The sequence below is a fragment of the Heteronotia binoei genome, chromosome 2 (assembly GCF_032191835.1).
Source record: "Heteronotia binoei isolate CCM8104 ecotype False Entrance Well chromosome 2, APGP_CSIRO_Hbin_v1, whole genome shotgun sequence".
Taxonomy (NCBI): Eukaryota; Metazoa; Chordata; class Lepidosauria; order Squamata; family Gekkonidae; genus Heteronotia; species Heteronotia binoei.
This window is the reverse complement of record NC_083224.1, coordinates 132,699,619-132,721,697: the sequence shown is the minus strand read 5'-3', so window position 1 is coordinate 132,721,697 and position 22,079 is coordinate 132,699,619. Positions and strand designations below refer to the sequence as shown.

General features: G+C 41.0%; 1 protein-coding gene across 1 annotated transcript in view; it reads left to right on the top strand.

The window, feature by feature from the left end:
• The first annotated feature begins 5,236 nt into the window (after positions 1–5,236).
• The window catches only part of SLC44A5 (solute carrier family 44 member 5), a 333,196-nt gene continuing 316,353 nt past the window's right edge, over positions 5,237–22,079 (top strand). Inside the window, exon 1 of the mRNA XM_060232034.1 lies at positions 5,237–5,385. Coding sequence (XP_060088017.1) covers positions 5,355–5,385 — 31 coding nt within the window. The 5' untranslated portion in view covers positions 5,237–5,354. The remainder of the gene's footprint in view (positions 5,386–22,079) is intronic.

Sequence of the window (22,079 nt, the reverse complement as noted above, 5' to 3'; positions counted from 1 at the left end):
CACAACATATCAACAAACATAAAAATTACATTGAGAAATGATATAAATTGTTTAATAAATGTTTTATCATACACATTAGCTATGTTAATAAGTGATGTATTCTAAACTAAGCTTCCTTAGTAAAAATGTAATGGGAATCCTTACTTAGCTTCCTTTGTAAAAATGTAATGGGAATCCATATCCAACTGCTTTCATTTTCAGTTTGCTCTTCACCTGCCCACTTGCCTCCCAACATTTTTTTGTACTACTATACCAATGAGCTTCTTGAAGCTATACCAGCTTCACTTAGGGTTGCTTATATACAGGTGGGGTCTAGAGTTCTCCAGTAATTGCAATTGATCTCTAGAGATGCAATTCCTGGAGAACTCTAGACCCCACCTGGATATAGGTAACCCCAAGTGGAGCTAGTATAGCTTGAAAATTATCAGTTCCCATGGAGAAAATGGCAGCTTCTGAGGGTGGGCTCCATGGCATGCTGAGCACCCTCTCCAAATTCTGCCCCTAAATCTGCAGGAATTCTCCAACCAGGAATTGGCAAACCCTAACACCACTTTCTCAGAGATTTTTTTTTAGGTACCCTTTGGCTGCATTTACTGTACATTATATATTAGTGGCCGTAATTGTGTAAATTAGTTTGCTGATATGTGTAAAATTTCAGCCAGTGATTCTAAAACTAGACACTGTTGATTTCAGGTGGGTTATTCTTCAGTAAAGCACTTCAGGATAAACTCATGCATGTGTATGGGTTTCCTTAAAGATGCTAACCTCAAATTCTCATAAACATTTTTGAAATGCTACACTTCAAACTTATCTTTAAAAAAAAGAACTCCATGTAACTAAGGCATTTAGAACTTACTACAGCAAGGACAAAAAATACAATACAAGAAATTAGTTATTTTTGGCAGTTTAAAAACTGACAATTCAAGGGTTCACCAAATGCTCTCGCATCTTTTGTACACAATGAAACAAATGTATAGTTTCTTAACTATGTGTAGATGCTAAGTTGTAAGGCAACAGTAGAGGGTGCTGTGATAGGAGACTTGCCCTCAGGTTTTGTACGAAATGTTCAAACTAAAGTTGATGTACCATATTTAAACATGTATCAGAAGATATGTTCTTATTTAACAAGTGCAAAAGATTAGCTTAATACATGATTAAAGTATAATTTGAAAAAAAGTCCATGTTGTAGCATATGGAAACGAATGTCATGTAATATTTCTAACCTTATGTAAAGAGTTTTCTCATTTTGGAAGAAATTAATTTTGTTCTTTATACAATAATTTCTGAAGAACTAAGACTACAGCTATTCTTTATAAATAATATAAAATATTTTGGAAGAGCCCAAACCACAAAGCATTTTCTTCCACAAAGATGGTATTAAGGCTGCAATTCCATACTTACATGAAACTAAACTGGATTTGTTGCTAAGGAACATGTTTAGGGTTGTGTTGCATGAGTTGTATACAGCATTCAGTTCTCCTTTTGGTAAGTGATGCATTTTGATCTATTCAGCAGTTAATTACCACAGCTTCAAGTGGAGAATAGGTTGTGTGAAAAAGATATCACTGATCAAACATGAAGTATTGCAAGAAGACTGCATTGTTTTCTGTAACTGCCATAAGTTATGCCAGAATTCTATACAAACAAATGAAGATGAAATATTTTAGTTGCTACTTCCTATCTTTGCATTTTTGTCCACTTCACAACAGTGCACAGTATATTAGCAGCTATTTATTATTTGTTGAGCATTATCACATACAAAAGTCTGGAACATTCACATTAAGCAGACTTTAACTGGTTTAACTAGTATGTTACTCCATAAATCTTTAGTTGGTGATGCCAATTTAAGCAGCAATGGTGTGAGAGAGCCAGTGCAAACAATGGTTAGAGTATCAGTTCGTGATCCTGGAATTCCTGGTTGAATCCCCACTCTGCTATGGAAACTTGCCAGGTGACCTTGGCCCAGTCACACATTTTCAGTTTAATCTACAACACACCGTTGGTGGATAAAATGGAGGAGAGGAAACTAATATAAGCTGCTTTGGGTCCTCATTGGAGAGATGGGCAATGCATAAATAAATACATAATGGCACACTATAATTTTTCTCATGCTTTATTTGGGTTCTTGCATATTACACAGTACAATCCTATGTAGAGGTACTCCAGTCTAAACCCATTGTTTCCAATGTGCATAGTCTGTCATTGTCTTGGGGACTGCATAAACAATTGCATGGTACAATTATACAGGACAAAAAGAAATTAAAGATGGTCCTTCAAGAAAAAAATGCCTTTGGTTTACTATAAATGATTTCATTTTTTTCAGTACCGGGGTATGATGTCTGTATCAGGGGTTTGGTACTGTATATTTATTTACATTTAATAGCACCTAAATGACAGGTGATAACACAACTATAGTACCTTAATTGACTGACAGCCCTATTAATTACGTAACAAATGATTCACATGTATGTGTGGATCAGTTCTTAGAAAGGCAATCCCTTATGAAAGAGCACAGAAAATAGGAAGATTAGAAATTTTCAAAATTTTATTTTATTTATTTATTTTGTTCCACTTAATGAATCATGCCATCCCAGCCAATGCTGAGCTCTAGGCCATGTATGACCTACCATGAATGAAAAACAGAATGGTGTATACATGGCATACACAGTTCCTCCACCATCAGGAAGAGTATCTTTTACCTTGCTATTTGTTTGCCTACCATAATCCCATACATTCTCTTTCTGTAGCTCTCTATCATTCCTTTGTGTGATGGAACTACACTGATTTTAAAAATTATGTAGGAATTATGCTAGCAGACATTTCTGGGAGCCTGGGGAAATTGAGATTTATCTTCACTGACGTATAACAACTGGAATTAAACTTTACCTTGATTCAGAAACCACCAAATTTTATTGATCAGGGCGGGGGGGGGGAATCAACAAACATAGTATGTTTGCCTATATTGCTTTTAGCAAAACTAGTTCCTCCTTCCTTGCACATGTGTGATGGACAGCTCTTTAAACAGGCTTCAAAATGCTGCACTATCAGAGTACTGGAAAGTGGAGAATTAAATATCCTAAAACAATTGAGAGCTTTCAGTGACAGGCTACTTCAAGCACTCTGATTGGCCAGCTCCAACTAAGAGTAGAAATTTATATTAGCTTGTTGCTGAGGGTGAATGGACTTTCTGACAGGTTTCTGATTTGAGAGAAGGAAGATGATTCTGTACCTTAACTGTTGAAAATTTGCTTTGAGGAATAATTCAGCTGAAGAACTGAAAGAGTCTAAGTCTTAGCCTATGCTGAAAGTAGTTTCACACAGATGCAAGAACTGAGAATGAGATTTGGCAAGTAGTTGGGTAGTGAGATGAGACCTCAGGCCAAAGGAAAGGGGAAATATCTTCAAGGGAAATAAGAAGAATCCCTGCCCAGCTAAACAGGGAGAGTTATCCCTGAGAAGAGGAGATCCCTAGTCTGCTGTGAAAGAAAACTGCTTGAGACACCTCAAGAGCCAGATAGGGATTAAAAAGAAGGGAGTTAGGTACTGGAAAGAAGGTATCAGCCTAAAGGGAATAAAAGGAGAACTAGGAAACCCTATTAAGCACTGTAGTGTTTGGAAAGCACAGGAGGAAAGCTTTTCAATATTAAGATCTCAATAACTAAGAAATAATATTCAATAACTCTTATTTGCCTGTATAAAGATTACAATCTGTACAACCACTGATTTTTGCCTTGAAGTTAACAACTCCTGATTATACCTGACCTTTCCTTGTCTTTCAAATAAAATCTTTTGTTCTGTTTGACTTTTACAATGCCTCAAGTGCCTTTGAAGGGATTCAACCGAAGAGGGCTCCTAATTCTTCCCTCAGGTTCTAGAACTGGGCTAAAAGCCAGATTACATCTCTGTGACAGGGGGGTCAGACAGAGTTTTAAAGACAAAGGAAAAAATCTACTGTTACTTGGGGTGACTCAGTCACAGAAGGAAACAACATTTTGGAGAGAAATCTGCCTCAGAGGGAATAACATGGTTATTCATTGAATAGATTTGGAATTTCCCCCCAAAATTATATGTCTTTAAAGGACTATAGATGCACAGACAGTAATGCAAATAAAGTAATGCAAATAAAGTTCACCCTTTGAAAGTCTTTTGTCCTTTATAATAAACTAGAGTCTAATGGCATTTTAAAGACTCATCAGATTTTATTCCAGCATAAATTTTTAAAGGGACCATATGTCTACTGTGGAATTATGTATAATTGCCATAGCATTAAATTTCCTTATTACAAGTTACATACATAAATGCATTATTAGGTGCACACACAGGATTATGTGAATTGTTTGCCATGATACTTAGGAAAAATGCAGAAATAAATAAATCCTCTCAAATCTGGCAACCGATGGCTGATTCCTCTTGACAGTGTACAAGGATGCTGCAAGGCCCAGGTCTAAAAGCACGAGGGGCCTAGCTGGTCGATCCCCACATAAACCATTCATCAGCACGGGAGGAAAGGACAGCTCCAAGAAAGGCTCCGATATTGGAAGTAAACTTTCCAACGGCTGGGGCGACCTCAGCGCCTCGCCCTCTCTGCAAGGCAAGGTCCCTTGGCGATGGAGTCGGCACAATACTAACAGCCTCTTCCAAACGACAAAACCCTCCCATATGCCCAGGAGCCAGTTGCCTTTGCTGAGGAAAACAGCCCCCCCCCCCTTCTCACAGGCTTGGGAAGTCTAAACTCCCAAAGCCCCTCCCAGTTCCATACAACCCAAACAAATCCAGGGAGTGGAAGGAATGGGCCTTTCAGTCCCACACGCATACCAGCGACCCAAAGACAGCCGCGCCAATCTGCCTGACACCCCCCCGCCCCGCATGTCCCAAGTTTGGTGACTCGACTCCGCCTGCCTGAAGTTAGCGAGACTCTTCGGCCGCTGGGAGGGGTTTGTGGCGCCCTCGGGTGCTGGTTGGCGCGGCGCGGCCATACGGAGAGGAGGCGGGCTGAAGCTGGGGGGGCAGTCTCACGTGCCCCCTCCCTCCCCGCATGCATGGGAAGGCCAGGCAGGCTTTGAGCAACGCCAGCCGCCACCACAGCCCCTTCTAGTCGCCTGTGTGTTTACCTGCTGCAGCCCTTCTGCCTGAAACACCGCCTGCACAGCACAGAAGGGGCGAAAGGGAGTCTCTTTGGATCGCAGCAGCTGCTAGGGCAGAGAAGAAGAAATCCCCGCGCTTGGGGACGGCTGCTTCCTCACAGCCGCCCGCTCGCCTCACATGCCATCACAGCAACAAAGAGCACGCTGAGCTGCGGGCGGAGAGGCGCCCGGGCTGGAGGTTCTGCAAACCCGAAAGACGGCGGTGGGACCATGGCTAGGAAGGGTGATGCCTCCCCTTACGGTAAGCCTGGGATGAGGTATGGGGCTGGATGGCGGCAGAGGGAAAGCGGCGCGGGCTGCTGAGTGAGAGGGGCGAGCGCCGCGCTGCAGCCCAGTCCGGGCCGGCCAGCTGGCTGCCTCTTGATTTGGCCTGTTTTGGCGGGTGCATCCAGCTGGCGGAGTTTGTTGCTTTGGGAAAGGAAAGCCAAGCTAGGGCACCCCCACCCGTCGCCGCTTTCACAGACACTGAGCATGGCTCAGGCGTCTCTACTGAGCGCCTTCGCCACCCTCCCTGCTCCCTCCCTCCCTTTTCTCAGCCAAGCTTGTTGCTGCGTCCTTGACGAGGTCGGAAAGTTGGGGGCTGAGGCTCTGCGGAGGGAGAGAGGCGAGAACTCTTGGAAAGAGCCGCTTCTCCCCCTTCCGCCGGGTTGCTCTTGGAACGGGCTGGAATGAGCAGAGAAGGGTAGGAGCCTGTGTGAGGGTGCATCGTCGCCGCTTTGAAAGCCTCCCGGGGAAGCTGGAGCGGTCTCGGGATTATTGGAGAATTCGGGCCACGAGGTGGGGGCAGGCCGTGTCTTGGAAGGGGATTTGGGGAGGAGGGTTGGGTTGCGGTCTCATAATGAGAATGTGGAGTGCCTGTGCTGAAGGCAAGGTTTCTGCCACCTTTGGGGTGGTCAGAAGGGGCTTTAAGGAGAGGAGAGGGTTTGAATGAACACCAGGGCATCATCTTATCGAGGGCTGTGAGAAGGGGTTCTGGGAACAACTCTGCCCCTTGACTCTGAGAAGGTGTGAGTTTCTTCGGAATTGGGGGCTTTAGATGCATGGCCAGCGCATGGCAGTAGGCAAGGTAGGCAGCCACCTAGAGCACCATCTTGCCTACGGGGGGCTGCTGGACACTCCTTACCCCCACCATTCTGCTCTCAGCTTCCCTGTGTTGGCATGTGCTCTCCTCCGAGACCAGCTTCCCTTGCAAGGGAAGCTGGGCTTGGAGGAGAATGTGCCCTGCCCGGCTGCTCTCGCCTTGAAGGTGAGAGCAGTCAGTCAGGGCGTTGGCACAGCTTGCCCACAGCCCCTGCTCAGCCTTCTTGGCTGCCCGAGAAGGCTGAGTGGGGCTGCAGGCGAGCTGCATCTGTACAGTGTGCTCTCCGAGGCGCTCTGGAAGGGCAGTCTCAAAGTACCCCTGAGAGCGCACTGTGCAGATGCAGCTCACCTGGAGCCTGCCCAGCTCTTTCCTGCCACACTTGCCCTCCCCACGGGTGGGCAGACGGAGGCAAGGGGCAGGTGGCTGCCTGGGGCAATGAAGACCCTAGCGCAGGGCCTGTAAATAAAATAGATTTAGGGTACCTGGGTCTAACAGAAAGGTTTGGGCATAGATGTGGTTGAACATTGGGTTCCGGAGTGCTTAGTTGCTACCTATATTCTTTGGAGGTGGAATTGATGAACCTGTTGAGTGCACAAAGAAATTTGGAGTGCTGTCAATAGATAGGTGTGCAATTTGGTGCTGATCTTTGGGGTTGATGTGCACTAACTGGATAACATCAGTTGAAAATGTGCTGCAAGACAAAATTTGGGTAGTGATGGAATAGCATTTCATTGGAAGACAATCTGCTGATGCTTGGATGAGACCCAGTGAATCAGAAGGGTGTGGTTAGTGTCAGCATTTGAAGATCTAGAACAAGCTTGTCCAATCTGCGGCCCAAGGGCTGCATGTGGCCCAGGATGGCTTTGAATGCGGCCCCAACACAAACTCATAAACTTTCTTAAAACAGCCCCTGGAACTGTGTGCTGCAGCGGCAGCAGATCCTGAGACTGAGGCTACATCTGGTGCTTTTTCCTCCTGTTTGCTTTTCCATCTACCACCAGAGAGGGCGCCAGAGCTGATTCAGAGGGGGGGTGAGTGAGAGAGAGAGAGTGCTCTTTGCTCCTGAGTGCTCTTCAGCTCTTCTTTCTTCCTGCTGTGGCCCCTCTGGATCTCCCACCCAGGACAAAGAACCCTCAGCTGTGCTCTGGAGGTATCAGGGGTGACTGTGGGCCCCTCTCTGGGAAAGCTGGGGAGTAGCAGAGCCAGCCTCCCAAGCTCCTGGGTGGGCTTGTGGGGTGGGGTGGGAGTTTTCCCCATTGGGGGGCTGCTGGGCCCTCTTTGTAAAGGTTGGAGGTTCCTGCTTTAGCTCTGGGACATTTGCAGCAGGACTTGGAAGCAGAAAGGACATTAAGGCCCTGTGCTTCTGGGAGGGATGGAATGATTTTTTTTACTGATTCCCCCACCCCCTTCTGCTTATATATGGTGGCGGATATCATGAAAATTATGCATGGACCTTTTTAGCTCATGATCAGCTATCATTAGTGTTTGTGTATTTTATGTGTGGCCCAAGACAATTCTTCCAGTGTGGCGCAGGGAAGCCGAAAGGTTGGACACTCCTAATCTAGAATATGAGATAGATAGCCTTGTTTTGGTATGCAAATAACACTTCATGGCTACTGTTCTGTTCTGAGAGAGAGAATTTAGTGTATATTGTGGTCAAAAGGAAATTTTAAAAATTGTCATGAGCTGGAGTTGCATAATATACACCTGGAGCATTAGAGACTGTATGTGAATCCGTTACCACTTGGAGTGTAGCAGCAACATGCTGATACAAATGTCCTATAGTTTGAATGGCGCCTGATAGTCTGTCTCTTGAGCAGTAGATGAAAAATATATTTATAAAACGTCCAATAAAAGTCTGCAGTTAAATGTAAAACAAATGCTGTGTACTAAAATCCTTCCTCTCTCTTCTGCCCTCATTCTAAAATTTTTCCTTGATATCCATATTTGCCACTCCCCAGAGGTTTTAATTGCAGCACTTTTGAAAGATGCTTACACTTGGGCTTTTCTAATTTTATTTCTGCAAAACAATAAGTAAAAAAAGCCCTTGGTTTTCTGTAGTGGGAAATATATATGTATGCATTATATGAAACAATTAGGATATGCTAAGCAATTGCAGATATTCACTTTAATAGTAGAACTAAAAATGTTGTATGGCAACAAACATTTCTAGACATATAAATGAAATATAAAGTTCTAAGAATATAATGGTTATTATTCTCCTACTGAAAGGAAACTGGCATTACTTTTTGCCTTTCCTAGTCTTTTCTTGGCTTCTTTACTGGAGTAATTCAGCCTGTCTTTATGGTATTTGTAGGGTTAAGGCACAGGGTTGGGGCAGGAGGGAAGAGTTTCTCTAGCTAAATGGGTTGAAATGTCTAAGCCTGCCTTCTCTTGTACTCTTTCACCTGGCATCATTACAGCCCCCACCTAGTAAATGAGGGTGCTGTGTGGTTGCAATGGCACACTGGGGTGAGAGGGAGTAGAAGTACAATTAAATTTATTGAAATAAGTAGGAAACCCCTCCCCCCAAGATTCCCTTTCCACAAGCACTTTTCCAAACATCAAGATTTTTTATGTGAAAAGAGTCAAGGCAAAAAATATACATTAAATTCAAACTTCATTCGTGTGATATAAAGCAGTGTAGTTAAAATGCTGTACTAACTAGAATTGCACATATTTAAGTCCAGTGAACTCAGGAACTCAGCTTTGAGTGGCATCCTTAGTGGTCTTCTTGAGACTTGCCTTAACAACAACATGGACAACAGCAAGCCCCCTCAGTAAACCTGTGCTCTTTTTTCAGTATAAAATAGTATCATATGTTCATGTGACCCAAGAAAAATTATTTGCCCTTACAGCAGAGATTCACAAAACATACTGGCAGATTGAATAGAATTGTAACACCAAAAAAAATAGGTATTGCAATCCTGAGCATGTTTACTCAGAAGTACATCCCAGTTCAGTTTGTCCTATGCCCTTGCAAGTGTGGTTAAGACTGCAATGCTGTAGCATTCCAAATCTTCTTCTCTTTAGACCTTTATTGGCATTAATGTAAGCTGCTGTATCGCACAACTGCCCAAACCCTGCCTGTTCTGAATAATTGTGATGTGATATTTAAAGGTATTTAAATATATATTATGATTTTTACAAGACTATAATCACCAGTACCTGGGAGAATGTGATCAGGATTCATAATATTTAACATGGTGAGGAGACATTAATTATTATTTGAAAATGCAACTATTCTCTCACATAGCCCATATTTCCATTTGAGTCCATTTAAGAAACTCGAATGCATTATAATCCTATTGTGTATACTTAGAAGCTGATGTCATTGAGCTCAGTGGAGCTTACTTTCAAAAGCGTGTGATAGGATTGCAAATTGGTGATGCAATCCTAAACAGAGAGTCATTTTTCTGAGCCCACTGACTTCAATTGACTTTAGAAGACTATAACTTTTCTTAAGATACCCAGCTCCTTAAGATTCTAGCCAGCAGTTATTCAAGTCAAGTCAGCCTTTATTGGCATAAAACCTGCAGTTATTAAAGTGGGGGCATAGTTAAGGCTTACCAACCAAATTATGATAGCGTAACCCACATAAGGTAACAGCAACAGTGTCATGCAAAATTCCATTTTGTGTGTTTCTTCTTTCTTGCAAGTCTTTTTAAAATACATGCACTGCTACCTGCAATTTTGTAATATTTTAAATATAACAACATTTTAAAGTACACTGAGTTGTTGGAGGCTTTTAGCACAAGATTTTAACACAAGAGAGTTTCTGACCTCAAGATATATAGCTGATTCTTATTTATCTCTTTTTCACCATAAGCTTGTATCAAGAGGGGGACTATATGTACACTGTTGAATAGAGTGATAGTTTGTGAAAGCAGTCTATAACTACCACTGTAAAAGCAGTCAGAGAGTATTTGACATTTATGTTTGACTGTATAATAAATCTGAAACATTTTCATCTAATTGATCACAATTTAATTTAACAGGTTACTTTACAATAATTATTTAGAAATATGTAATATGTATGGATCTTATGCAATTCAGGGCCTGTAAGGCAGAGGTGTTCCACCAGGCTTTCGGTTGAGGGCAGCGATGGTTACCATCTTAGCTGACACCCTTCTCTGCTCTCTAGATGCATTTTGCCTTCTCTCCCTGCCTGCAGGATAGCAAGCAGTCTGAATTGGGATTGATTAATTATTGCCATCTGATTTTGAAATGTTTTAAAGTTACTGATTGGCCTATTTCGATGTTTTATGGACTTGTACGTTGCCCACAGCCCTGCGATGGTGGGGGTTGGGTGATTCATAAATATAATAATAATAGTAATAAAAGCATGGCAAGTTGCAGAATGCATCTATGTTTTATGGACTTGTACGTTGCCCAGAGCCCTGCGGTGGTGGGGGTTGGGTGATTCATAAATATAATAATAATAGTAATAGTAATAAAAGCATGGCAAGTTTGTGTTGACATGTAACTACACTGGACTCATGTCACCTTAACGAAAAATTATTATGTATGCTTAAGCGGGTTTTTTTGCAGGAGAAGTCATGGCTTCTGATGAATTACAGTACCTTGAATTTTTGTTCTTTTAGCAGTTTTCATATCCACCAGAATTTTTGCTTTTCTCTTATGCTTGTCAGTATTCTGAGCTTCTGTGAATGATATGTTGTATGACATGCTGTCTGAAAGTTTGTAATTCAACTTTTTTGCATAATAGGGCTCTTAATGTAATACTGAATGAAATGCAAATAAGAACAGTGCTTTCCCAATTCAAGCTATTCAGTACTGCGTGCCATTTGAATGGAATTATTATAGTTTGGCATTGAATTTGCACAGGTGAAATTTGTAACAATACATGTTGAATCACGTTACATTTTCTGCATATGGGATTACTCATTAGAAAGTCCAGGGTATGGATAATGAAATTATTGCTAAACCATACAGATAATTTCTTTCAGAGCATGTGAAGGTCAGAACTCTAGATTCTGAAGTGCACAGATTGGTCAGGAACCCCATATGAACCCCAGAGAGCACTGAGGTCAGCTGGAAAAAACTTGTTGACCACCCCCGGACCAAGAGAGGTAAAGCTGCAATGCACCCGCAATCGGGCCTTCTCCTCTGTAGCCCCGAACCTATGGAACCAACTTCCAGAGGAAATGCGGGCCCTGCGGGACCTTGATCAATTCCGCAGGGCCTGCAAAACTTTCCTCTTTCGACTGGCTTTCGCTGACGAAGAAAGTGGTTGCTAATGATTACCACCATCATAAAAAAGAACAAGCAGCATTAGCACTTTTATTATTAATTAATTAATTAATTAATTTTAAATTTATCAGAATTTTAATGTTAAATGTAACTTTGTTTTTTGTATAACTGAATGATGTTGTTAGCCGCCCTGAGCCTGTTCCGGCGGGGAGGGCGGGATATAAATAAAATTACCTACCTACCTACCTACCAGGAAACAAACTGTGCATGTGATTAGTTCATACATTACTCTTGCATGCATATATTGGCACAGTACTCTTTCATGAATATTCACCTATGGGAATCATTTCAAGGTATTATCCCTCATGAAAAATGTAGATTGTAAAGCAGCCCAAAGTATCTTTTGTAATTTCCCTGAAAGCTCTAGAGCACCAAAGCAGTTATAGTCTCTTAGATTTATAGATCTGGAAAGTGATCTGGTTCAGCAGTCCCTCACTAATGCATGATACAAATTATGATTGTGAAATAGTCATTGGTAGTAAACAATTGGTTATTTTGTATATTTTGCCCTAATAATTAAGTGACTCAAGCTAATCTAATCTTTAGATTTAGGTCCATATGTTTTTCTTTATGTAGGTCCATATGTTTTTCTTTATCCTGATTGTCTGTAAAATGTTATGCTTAGTCAGTAAAATAAATTGTATTTAGTATTTTTCCTACACTGAAAAAACTTGCACTGGTAAAAGGATAGGGATTTTGGCCAATACTTCTGCTTTCTGTTTTCTATATTGCTGCCTAGCATTGTAATGACTGTGTTGTTTCTCCCCCTTCCATTGGATTTATATCCCACCCTCCCTGCCGAAGCAGGCTCAGGGCGGCTTCCTTATATCTTCTTTATGTTTCTTCTTTATTTAATGTGTCATATGTAAACATTTATGCTCTTTGTTTCAGTTTTGTTTCCAATCTGGTTTAATTTCTGCTTGTTTACAGATTTCTGTAGTCCAAACCCCATTGCACTGTTCATTGGATGTCCCATCTTCTTGATTGTATTTGAGTTGTACAGTGTAATCCATCTTGAATCTCAGTGAGATAGACAGACTATAAATAAAATTTTTTGAACGCACAAATAGGTTTCATAGATTTTGGTCCATGGTATACTTTTGGATAATTCCAAAATTGGCAAAGAAAATAACGTAGAGAAATGCTGGCATAGTACTGTTTTTAAAGATTGAGATATGGAAAATTTTAATTTAAACTGGAGATAGTTGAGTAAAAGGTTTTAGGAAACATGTAATAATTTTATTTATTTTTCTGTATATTCTATTTCAGACCTTTTGCGTATCTATTAGTGCAAGAGGTGTGTAGGGAAGTACAAATTTGTATTTTCTATTGAAAGTAATAATTTTATGGACTTCATACTTCCCAGCAGAAGTGTTAATTAATCAATAGGAAAAAATGTTAAGAAGTTGACACATATCTCCCATTGATCAATTTCGTTCTTTCATTGGGAAGGACATCTATATTTGGCACTATTAAAGCTTTGTGAATTCCTGATAGTTAACCCAAGTATTCTGGATTGCTGGGTTTGCTTTTGCTATCTCACATATGGTTCAAACAAAAAATTTGAGGTAACATTGCCTCATCTCTCTTGCTTACGGGGCTGTGACTAATAAAGGGTGCCCTTTAATACACAACATAATGGATGTCCTTTATTTTCACATTTCAGAGCTCTGTACAATACGTAACAAGTAGTCTTTCTTTCATTTATGATGATTTGCAAGACAGTTTTGTTTCAAGTCTATTTATAGAATGTTGTTTTATTTTTTAATTATTTACTTAGTTTATACCCTGCCTGTCTCCCCATGCATTTTGTTTTGGTGGACACACTTGTTACAGCACTTTTTTGTAGCGTTTTTTATTGTTGTAAGAAATTGTTTTGTAGTGCAATACTAAGCAGAGTTCAGTTAGTCAACAGGCTCAGAAGGCTATGACTTTAGTTATGATTCTGCTGTTAGTGGACATATTTATTGTGTAGTTGGAAATCACCTTGAGCTCTAGAAAAGGTGTAATTTACATTTTTGAAATAAATGGAAGTACAACTCTTTGGTGCCTATTAAGTGCAGAAATTTGTGCCAGTAATTAAATGAAGATATGTTCAGTGAAAAAGAAATATGTCTAAGTGGAAATTATCTGGTTGGCACCTATTCATCAGGAAAAATCTATCAATTTGAATGCCTTTTAAAAACATAATTAAACACAGATGCTACTCATTCATTACTTATACTTTGCTCTCAGTACTAAGCCCTTATTCTTCCTTGAACACATACTTAATATGTATTTATAATTTTGAGATCAATTAAGTATTTATTTTATTTAAGACATTTTATGCCACCTTTACACCTGGTCAGGGTCCACAAGGTGGCAAACATGAAAACATTAAAAAATTCAACAATTAAAACACTGTTAAGATACAAAATTCAATTAAAAACACATGAACAAGGAGGGGCAAAAAACATTATTGGGGGAATGCCAGATGAAACAGAAAAGTCTTCACCTGCTGGTGAAAGACAATGAAAGAGGAGACAGATGCATCTCCCTAGGGAGGGAGTTCAAAAGTCTTCTCCATGACAGAGAAGGCCCTCTTTCAGGTTGCCATCTCTAGCCTCATATGGCAGGGGCAACCAAAGCAGGGCTTTCAAGCATGAGTGGGTAGGTCCTGTGGGAAAAAGTTCCTTAATGCATGTTGGTTCCCAGCCATGCAGGGCATTAAATTCAATACTAGCATCTTGAATTGATCCTTGGAGCAAACTGGAGTTGGTGCAGAGGAAACAAAAGTGGAGGGACATGTCCTTATGATGACACACTCCAGTCAAAACTCTGGCTGTACCAACTGTAGCTTCCAGATCTCTACTAGGCTCTGATCAGCAGATGTTTGTCGTTACAATTTATAAAGAAGCACATATTCCATTAGATTTGGGATATTTCCTTCCATATGCCTTAAAAATACGTTGGAAAGTCACAACAAAGAAGCACAAATATTTATATATTTTAACCTACAAATTACAGAAACTAGATAATTTCCACCTATGTAGTGATATTCAGATGGTTTAAACTGATGTACTCTCATGGCCTGATACACTCCAGTTGTGGGTTGGGCTAGACTGATTTTGTGCTTAGAATTTTACAATCAAACTTATATTTAATTTGTCAATGCAGAATTCTGCTTTAAATACCTGATTGCATTTAGGTTACTTTGATGTTTCATGTGAAGACTGTGTCTGTACTTTCTTAAACTGATCTAATTCTTAACACTAATATTAATCCCTTACAAAGTCATTGAAAACAGTGGGTTGAGAAGGATGTAACTCTGGACTACACTGGAAATTTAGTACTAACATCAAGATAATAAACAGACTATCCAGCTCTTTTTTATACACTTGGATACAGCAAAGAGCTGTACCATAGATGTTGGGTACAACTAACAGAAACAGTTGGTGCCATAGATACATGGTACAATACATGTAGTTATTAGTTAAAGTCCATTGTAAGACTGTTCATAATGGAACTGATTTGAAAAGGAAATAAATGTCAAAGATAGGAATTCATTCTTAAAACTCTCATGGAATAAAACATTTCTTAGGAATAATTTGTAAATCAATAAGTGGAATTTATTGTGGTGATCTGGGTACAAATTCCAGCTGAGAATAACTGAGCAATCCATTATCTTTTAACCCCAGTCTTCTATTATAAAACTGAAGCAGCCTATTTCAGTCAATTGTACAAGGAATAAATTTAGGAATGCAAAAGACTTGTAAAATGGAATGTGTACAAGCTATTATATTTTAAAACCATTTTCTTGACCAGTCTTATAAACCATTTTTAAAATTATTAATATTAGTTGTAGATATCTGTAGCAGACGTTGCCCACCAACCCCAGATTTTCTATCAACTTGGAATGCAGGAACCACTGGGATCTCTTAGTTAAAAATATTGTAACTGATGACTGTGTTAAATTCAGACATAAATTAGTTGTTACTTAGGCATTACTTTTGACATATTTTATTTGACATATTTTATTTTATTATATTTACTTTTGACATATTTTATTGGGAACATCACTAAAAGATGTTTAATGTTGAGAAATCCTAATTATGAGTCACATTCTGTAATTTCCTTATGTAGCTCCTAGATAATAGCATGTAATGTTTCTTAATTGTACATCTCTGAGAACCAAATAAATAAATGTGATAATTGGGAAATATATTACTTTCCCTTTATTTTTTGTGAGGTCCTTGAATTTATTCATGTCTGTACAGAATTATGCCTTTGACTTCAGCAATATTTGAATGAGTGATGATCCTAATTATCCTTATCGTTAAACTTAAAGTCTGTATTTAAAGGAACAGATAAATTTCTCCTAGAAGTATGATAGAGGAAGAGACGTTTTGGTGATATTGCAGAATACTGTAAATATGTATTTTTGGATTGTTTAAAATTTGGATTATGTAAATCTCTGTAAAGTCTTCTGCAGACAATAGTTACATTGAGAGATTCTCCTGTAAATATGAATTTAGCGAACCTTGAGGACATTAATTATTTTTAGGATTATAATATTTTGAATACTTTTTTAAAACTAATTACGGGATTGATTACACATCATAAACCTTGAATATGAATGGTTATGAAAATTATTTTTGAAATGTTCATTATTTTTTAGACTTTGGGGCAATAGAAAGATACACAGAATTTTAATAATGGCTTTAAAAATTTCTTTGAGTTTTGTAATACAAGTTATAATCATAACCTATACAATATCTGTTTTTATGGATAGTTGCACAGGTCTTTAAGAATGGCTTTGCTGCATAGATTTTTTTAAAAAAAGATGGAATTAAGAATTTAAAAATATTACTTTTTCTTTCTCTAATTACACAAGAGGTAATGTTGATTCTAAATCTTTTGTTCATTTGAAAAAAAGAACTCAGCAAAAATTGGTCAGGATACAAAATAACATGTATTTCATTCTGCATGAGTGTGCAAAGTGGAATTTAACTGCAATTGTAGAACTGAAATGTAGCTTATAAGTGTTGAACCACCACTGCTGTCCTATACAGATCTTCAGTCTCTCAGCTAGGGTTGCCAAGTCCAATTCAAGAAATATCTGGGGACTTTGGGGGTGGAGTCAGGAGATGTTGGGGGTGGAGCCAGGAGACATTAGGGGTGGAGCCAAGATCAAGGCTGTGACAAGCATAATTGAATTCCAAAGGGAGTTCTGGCCATCACATTTAAAGGGATGGCACACCTTTTCAAATCCTTCCTTCCATAGGAAATAATGAAGGATAGGGGCACCTTCTTTTGGGGCTCATAAAATTGGACCCCTTGGTCCAATCTTTTTGAAACTTGGGGGGTATTTTGGGAAGAGGCACTAGATGCGTTACTGAAAATTTGGTGCCTCTATCCCCAAAAACAGCCCCCCCCAGAGCCCCAGATAACCACGGACCAATTCTCCATGATTTTCTATGGGAATAAATCTCCATAGGGAATAATAAGAGTTCCCAGAAGACATTTCCTCCCCCTCCCCCTGCTTTCTGATGACCCTGAAGTGGGGGGAGGGTCTCCAAACCGGGGGATCCCCTGCCCCCACCTGGGGATTGGCAACCCTACTCTCAGCCAAAATTCAAGTAATATGATTTTATTTCTGATCCACTGGAACAAATATTTGTGCATTTTATCTTTCCTATTTCATGAAGAGTATGTTTGTTGTAATTATAGTAGTGTCACATACTCTGACTGCCCTTGTTCATCGGGAATAATGTGATTTTTTTGGGTAGGCGTTTGTGGTAAATGATTGCCTCTGTCATTATTAGGTTTGTTTATTTTAGGGTTGCCAAATCCAACCCCAGAAATATCTGGGGACTTTGGGGGTGGAGCCAGGAGACTTTGGGGGTGGAGCCAGGAGACACTGGGGTGGAGCTAGGGGGAGGGGGGAAACGGCGCCGGGGAGCGTGGCGAGCCGCCCCGCAGCTGCAGCCTCTGCTCCGCTCGCCGTGGCTGCTCCTCTGAGATGGGCTCAGCCTGAGCCCATCTTGGAGGAGCAGCCACGGCGAGCAGAGTAGAGGTGGCAGCGGCACGGTGGCCTCTTCTCCGCTCGCCGTGGCTGCTCCTCTGAGATGGGCTCAGCCTGAGCCCATCTTGGAGGAGCAGCCACGGTGAGCAGAGTAGAGGCGGCAGCGGCGGCCTCTTCTCCGCTCGCCGTGGCTGCTCTTCCGAGATGGGCTCAGGCTGAGCCCATCTCGGAGGAGCAGCCACGGCGAGCGGAGAAGAGGCCGCCGCAGCCGCCTCGCTCCACCTCTGGGACGGAAGCAGAGGGGGGGGGGGTGGAGGCGGGCCGGGAGCGTGGCGAGCCACAAGTCCGGGTCCTAGAAGGGCCCGGATTCGTGGCTCGCCATGCTCCTGGCCTGCCTCGCCCTCCCCTGCGCTGCCGCCTCTTGGCTGCTCCTCTGAGATGGGCTCAGCCTGGGCCCATCTCGGAGGAGAAACTGCGGTGGGCGGGGAGGGGGCGGCAGCGGCGCGGCGGCCTCGCTGGCTCCAGGATCCGGCGGCTCGGCGCCGTTTCCCCCCTCTCCCCCCGCTTCCATTTTTTGGGGGAGCGGGGGAAGAGGGTGGAAATCCTGGGGTCCCCCGCCAGGGCGGGAGGGTTGGGAAGCCTAGTTTATTTACTTACAAAATGTAGACATCTGCAAGAAGACAGATATCCTCTTTCTTTCCAATTTAAATTTTATTGAATTTTTTAAACTTAACTGACATAACACACAGAACCAACATTCAAACAAAGTTACAAAGGAAGTTAGGTAGATATCCTTTTTCTTGTGCACATTAAAGCTGCAATCCTATTCATACTTAATTTAAAAAAGAATTCTTATTAGACTAACTGGAAGTTACATTTCAGGGACTGTGCATAGAATTATACTGCATTTTAATATATAGTGTAAAGCCTGTCATTTATTACACTTTTGCTGCTAAAGTGTGGTTTGAACTGTTTATAATACTTTGAAAGAGCTCTCTTCACTTTTTTTAATGCTACACATGGGATAGCAAAATAAATTACTATAGCACAAAGGCAGTAGTCTTCAGCAATATGTAAGAGTGGGTAGGAACTCAAGTAGAAACCTCTGGTATAACAATTGGTATGTTACCTGCATATCCCTGTCTTTCTCTGTGAAAACCTTCCTCTGTCAGAGAAATTTTTGAAAAGTGTTCCAGAGGAGATCTGGGAAATTACAGGCCAGTCCGTCTGACTTCAATACTGGGAAAGTTGGTGGAAACCATTATTAAAGAGAGAATTATTAGGCACATTGATGAATAAATGTTATTGAGGAAGATTCAGCATGGGTTCTATCGGGGAAGATTTTGTCTCACTAACCTGTTATATTTATTTGAGGGGATGAACAAACATGTGGACAAAGGGGATCCAATAGATGTTGTTTATCTTGACTTTCAGAAAGTTTTTGATAAAGTTCCTCATCAAAGGCTCCTTAGTAAGCTCGAGTAATGGGGTAAACGGACGAGTCCTCTTGTGAATCAAAAACTCGCTAATTAATAGGAAACAGAGTGAGTATAAATGAGCAATTTTCGCAGTGGAGGGTGGTAAGCAATGGGAGTACCACAGGTCTCAGTGCTAGGTCCAATGCTTTTTAACTTGTTCATTAATGATTTGGAGTTGAGAGTAAGCACTGAAGTGGCTAAGTTTGCAGATTACACTACAGGGTGGTGAGAACCAGAGAGGATTGTGAGTCACTCCAAAGGGATCTGTCGAAGCTGGGTGAGTGGGAGTCAGTGTGGCTAGTGAGGTTCAATGTGGCCAAGTGCAAAGTAGTGTACATTGGGGCCAAAAATCCTAACTATAAATACAAGTTTTTGGGGTGTGAACTGGAGGAGACACTGACCAAGAGGGAGTTCTTGAGGTTGTGGTAGATACGGTAATTTGCTGAAAATGTCAAGACAGTGTGCAACTACACAAAAAACCCCGCCAATGCTATGCTGGGAATTTTTCACCTCTGCACTCTGCAACCCAGAATGCCCCCCAAAATTTTGGGTTGCAGCAAGAGTGGGGAGGCAGATAGAAATTGTTCCATTTATGGAAACACTGGTGGATTCAAGCTATTGATTTGATCTTGGATACAAAGTAAATTGACAAAAGCAGTGTATTCAGATATTGCTGTGTGTTTTTGATATTTTGTGTCTATCTGATTAAAGCAAAGACCTGTCTCTGCATGGAAAGCACATGCAGTTTCCTCATGTTCTTCTTCATTCCTGCAGCTCCTTCCGGCCCATAAAAAGTTCATTCTGGGTTCACAGGGTCCATATGAAGGGAAAGCTGTGTGGGTTGGTAGGCTGAAGCCAGGAGGGGAAGGGAGTGAGACTGACCTCTTTTCTCAGCAGAGCTGTGCTTAACAATGAGGGAGGAGGTGCAATTTCAGCCCCTTGTTCTTCCTTACACCAGCCCCTCAATTTGTGTAGCTGCTCCTCTGCATAGGTCCTGTGACCCTAAGTAGGCTCTAAGAGGCTTTGAGAGCAAAGAAGAATGAAGTAAAACTCCACAGAATGGTTGGATATAAGCTGTAATTTATTTTATATGACAGGGTTCCCTTTTTTATCGTTGACAATGCACCTTGGCAAGATAGTCTTAATGCTGTCTGAGCACTAGATTTATAGAGTAACTTATAATTTATAACTAGTGGAAACAGGTATATGGAAAGGCTAGAAATTGTTTTCCATACACATCCACCGAAGCAGGGCTGTGCAGTGCAGGTGTGTGGTGATATCTCCTTTCTAGTACAAGACAATCTTCCAGAAGGTCTGAATGAAGTCAATTAGATGTACACAGAAATATACAAACAGTTTCTGTTTCCTCCCTTAAAATAGGCAATTATGTAAAATTGTCAAGAAAGACATAACTGTAGAGGAATAGTAGTTAATAGTGTATTAATAAATCAGTGGATTAATGGCAGCTTTGTTGTTTTGTGAATTCTTCCATTTCATATAGGGTTGATTGTTTTTTCTGCACTGTTTTCTTAATCTCCAGCTAAGGTCTTCCATCATGAGTGTTAAAACATTTTTTTAAAAAAATTCTCAAGCAGCATTTTGTAGAAGTGCAATAACAATTACAACTTTTGCTACTCAAATAAGTACTTTTACTTAACTGAGTACAGAGACAAATGACTTCAAGCTCATGGCCTCAGACAGCTCACCCTTCTTTTAACCAGTCTGATGGTAAATTCTGGAGAATTTGAAAACTCCGCTCTGTTTTGTGTCATATTGAATGGCCTTAATGAAGAGTACAAAGAAACAGTTTTGTCAAAGGAGACTTGGATGTGAATGGCATATAGTTAGCATGGATTACACCCTGGGGGGCACCTGCAGCTGCATGCCATTTCTTTGTATTCCATCAGTGTCGCTCTACTGGGGTAGCTCTTATTTTCAGATCAAGTAAACAGTCCTCCAGTATCCTGTACATAAGCTCGTTGTTCTGTTCTTAAAAAATATGTGAGTGAGCTTCAGGTTTGAAAATAGTTTACTTAAACTATCTGTGTTGGGGGACTTGAAGCAGAAGATAGAAGTACCAGTTAGACCACTTTCTTACTGGTAGCTTCCAGTTGTCCTTTGTGTGCATCATTGTTCTGACCCTAGCTGCTCTGAATTGCAACTAAGCTTCTCTCAGTCCTGCACTATCCCAGTTGTTATGTTTATGAGACTCTCCCTCACCCAGTGCCTTATTTAATCCTAGAACTGTTCTGATTGTGGATCTGATAAGTGTGTGGATAAATTACCATTTAAAACTCAGTAGGGTATGAGTATTTTAATACAAGGAAAATATGATAGGTTGCACAGTAACAGGAATAAAATTGGTGGGTTTTTGGAAGTGTTGGTAAACTGTACTGGATTCTTGAGCAATTACAGATTGAAGATGACTGATACATGTGTGCAATGTCTCAGAAAATTTGAAGGGAAGCCACAACCTGTTGAAAGATGGTTTTGTGTATTGCTTTCTCATGTAAATGCAGACTTATTATATACTTATATTATACCAGTAATAAGGCCCATTGTGAAGAAAATACAATGGGCTCTGGGAAGAGGCTCTGGGTGAGTGACCCCCACCCTTGCTGTCTTCCACCCACCCAAGTGAAGGAATGCACTCCTCCCCACACACACACCTGAAGGGGAGCTGATGTCTGTCATCTGGAAAGCAATTGTAATTCTGAATGATCTCCAGCCCTCACCTGGAGATTGGCAACAATGGTCCCTCAAGATGAAATGGCATTGTATCTGTCTGAGGTCTCATCCCTTCTCAAACCCCATCCCTTAAATCTCCAGGAATTTCCTAACCTGGAGTTGTCAACTGTAGCTCCTTCTCTTTATCTGTTCCTCTTTCAGGTTTCCATTCCCTCCCTGCAGCTTCTACATAGGAAAAGGACTATCTTTCTTCACACTGGTGGTGGTGGGGAAGACCAAAGCAGCTTACATCATTCTCCTTTCCCCACTTTGATCTGCACAACCTTGTAAGTTAGGTTAGGGTGAAAGTCTGTGACTGGCCCAAAATTACCCAGTGGCCCAAATTTACCCACAGCAAAAACCTGAGTCTG